We start from the raw sequence: 2,657 nt of genomic DNA on the forward strand, positions 1-2,657 counted from the left end.
TCCCTTTCCTTTCATTCTCTGGAAGCCATCTTTTTTTTTTTTTTTTTTTTTCAAATCAAATGGTAGGTTTACTGGCTGTGTGTTATACAATGAGGTGGAGACATCCCGATATTCGACATTCTGAACCTTGTTTTGGCTTCGTGCTACTGACAAAGCAGCGACAGGTACATAGGCTGACAGTGAGGGACAACAGAAGCAAATCGCTGCTGCTGCACATTTCCGTAATCATGCCACGGGTTTAGGGAACTTCTTGTTTTCTCTTTCATAGCATCTTCCTCTTTTCGAACTCCTTGTAGATGGTGGTTCCCAGTTGCGCAGGAGACATGCTGACCACAACCCCCGCACTCTGCAGGGCTGAGATCTTCTCTTTGGCTCCACCTTTTCCTCCAGCAATAATCGCCCCTGCGTGACCCATTCTCCTGCCAGGAGGAGCAGTTAAACCAGCGATGAAGGACACCACAGGCTTGGCCTTGGGACCTGAATTATGTTGCTTCAAAAATTCTGCAGCATTTTCTTCTGCATTACCACCAATTTCACCAATCAATATGATGCCTTCTGTGGCTGGATCATTCAGAAAGATCTCAAGGCAGTCAATAAAATCTGTGCCATTAAAAGGATCACCTCCAATGCCAACGCACAAAGACTGCCCCAATCCAACTTGTGTCGTTTGGTGAACCGCTTCATAAGTCAGGGTGCCAGATCTGGACACAATACCAATTCTTCCTTTCTTGTGAATATGGCCAGGCATGATGCCAATTTTGCATTCTCCAGGATTGATGATTCCAGGGCAGTTAGGCCCGATCAGCCTCGTCTTTTCCTGGCGCAGCAGTTTATGCTTGACCCGTACCATGTCCTGCTGTGGGATACCTTCAGTAATGCACACGACCAAGGGCACTTCCGCCTCAACAGCTTCATTGATGGCAGCAGCAGCGAAAGGAGGAGGAACATAAATGACAGAAGCTGTCGCTCCTGTCTCTTCTTTGGCCTCCTTCACAGTATTAAAGACTGGTAAGCCCAGATGTGTCTGGCCTCCTTTCCCTGGAGTGGTTCCTCCAACCAGTTGGGTGCCATAATCCAAAGCCTGCTGGCTATGAAAGGTGCCCTGCTTACCAGTGAAACCCTGGCAAATAACCTTCGTATTTTTATCAACATAGAGATGTTTCCGGGACGCTATATAGGAACAATGCCGAATTCCATTCTGTTGCAGGAGGAAGGAGCGCGATAGGAGACGGGCGGCTGACACGCCGCTGCTGCCAGAGGCCATGATCGCGGTGACAGCGGCAGCAGCAAGAGCTGCGGTCATCCACCAATGACACTCCCAAGCCCCCGAGGACCTGGCAAGGGCCGAAGCTCGAAGAGGAAGTGGGTGGCCGTAGCAGTCGCCTGAACGAATTTCCCGCCGCAGAGACCTCTTCGCCCAACATTGGGGATCGCAGGTGGAGGGGGGAAAAGGTATCTGAACGCAGAAGTGGACGATAACTCGGCCGTTCCCCGGAAATGGGGCTTTAATCTAACATTCATTACAACGGCAGCTTACAGTAAACCCCACGCGAGGCCGGTCGGCCCTTAAGCATTATGGGAAATGTAGTTTGGTGGCCTCGACCAGTTTGTAGTTTAAGTAGAGGCTTGCGGGAGGCGGAGCGAGCCGCAAAGAGGGTCCTCATACCCAGGGGATGGGGTGGCAAGAGGAATGAGGAAATCGTGGAGAGGTGCGAAGAGCAGTGCAGAACTTTTCGTGTCCCTAAACCAATCTGCACTTTCATTTAGCTCGGCTGGCATGTGGAGAAGCTAATACTCATCACCGGCCCCCGGTGTGAGGACCTAGAAGAATTACCGATGGTAACAAAGTGAGTTCATGGCTACTGTCCGGTCAAGGTAAGGAAGTGACGAGATGGACCATAAGCTACCTTACTGACACTTAATTTCTTGGAATACGGATCTTTTGGTTAAACAAGCAATGATACAGCCTTTGAGTAGCACTAAGTGAATGAGAGTGACTCTTCCCTGGGGATCCCGGAGGACTGAAGTTATAGATCAAATGTGATTGCTCCCTCAGCAATCTCAGGAACCTCAGAGTCCCAGAGTCAAAGGGTAAACAGGAGACAAAGTAATCCATCTCCCTGCCTCCAGCCATGTTCCTGAGATTCCTCATCGGTCTCATCGGTGGAATTATGATCCTAATTTACTTAAGTAGTAATTACAGTTTACACTGAGCTGTCTGATGTATGAGTAGGATTACCCAACGGAGATTGCCCAGTATTTCTTCCATGACCCAGATATTGTCAGCGCAGGGTTGGACTTGACGACTCACAAATGCCTCATTCATCTAATGTATTGTGTCCTTGCAATCATTTATTTAAATACTATCAATGGCTTCCATATAGGCCCAGTATGAAGACTCATTTTCAATAGCAGAGTTCTTCCTGAGCCTCACATGGTAATAGTTATATCTGCAGTTTTAATTAATTGGTAAAATGCATGGTGACAGAAAATCTAATTCTGGTATGATTTTAATGAATTTTTATTTCCACAACGACAGGGATTTTAGTTTGTTTGGTACACTGATGTATCCCCACCTGGCACAAGAAGAGAATTCATTACTTGTTGAGTTATTTTTTGAGCATTATTTGTTGAATTGATAGAAATAGCATATACAT

The 2,657-nt window shown here is 47.2% G+C and overlaps 1 protein-coding gene across 1 annotated transcript; it reads right to left on the reverse strand.

Moving 5' to 3' along the window:
- Positions 1-39: 39 nt before the first annotated feature.
- LOC112817961 (succinate--CoA ligase [ADP/GDP-forming] subunit alpha, mitochondrial) lies at positions 40-1,331 on the reverse strand. The gene has a single exon (XM_025865253.2). The coding sequence runs from the start codon at positions 1,301-1,303 to the stop codon at positions 263-265; it is 1,041 nt and encodes a 346-aa protein (XP_025721038.1). The 5' UTR covers positions 1,304-1,331; the 3' UTR covers positions 40-262.
- Positions 1,332-2,657: the final 1,326 nt, after the last annotated feature.

Source organism: Callorhinus ursinus, unplaced genomic scaffold, assembly GCF_003265705.2.
Source record: "Callorhinus ursinus isolate GAN/ISIS: 27379988/994484 unplaced genomic scaffold, GSC_fseal_2.0 scaffold6758, whole genome shotgun sequence".
NCBI classification, from domain to species: Eukaryota; Metazoa; Chordata; class Mammalia; order Carnivora; family Otariidae; genus Callorhinus; species Callorhinus ursinus.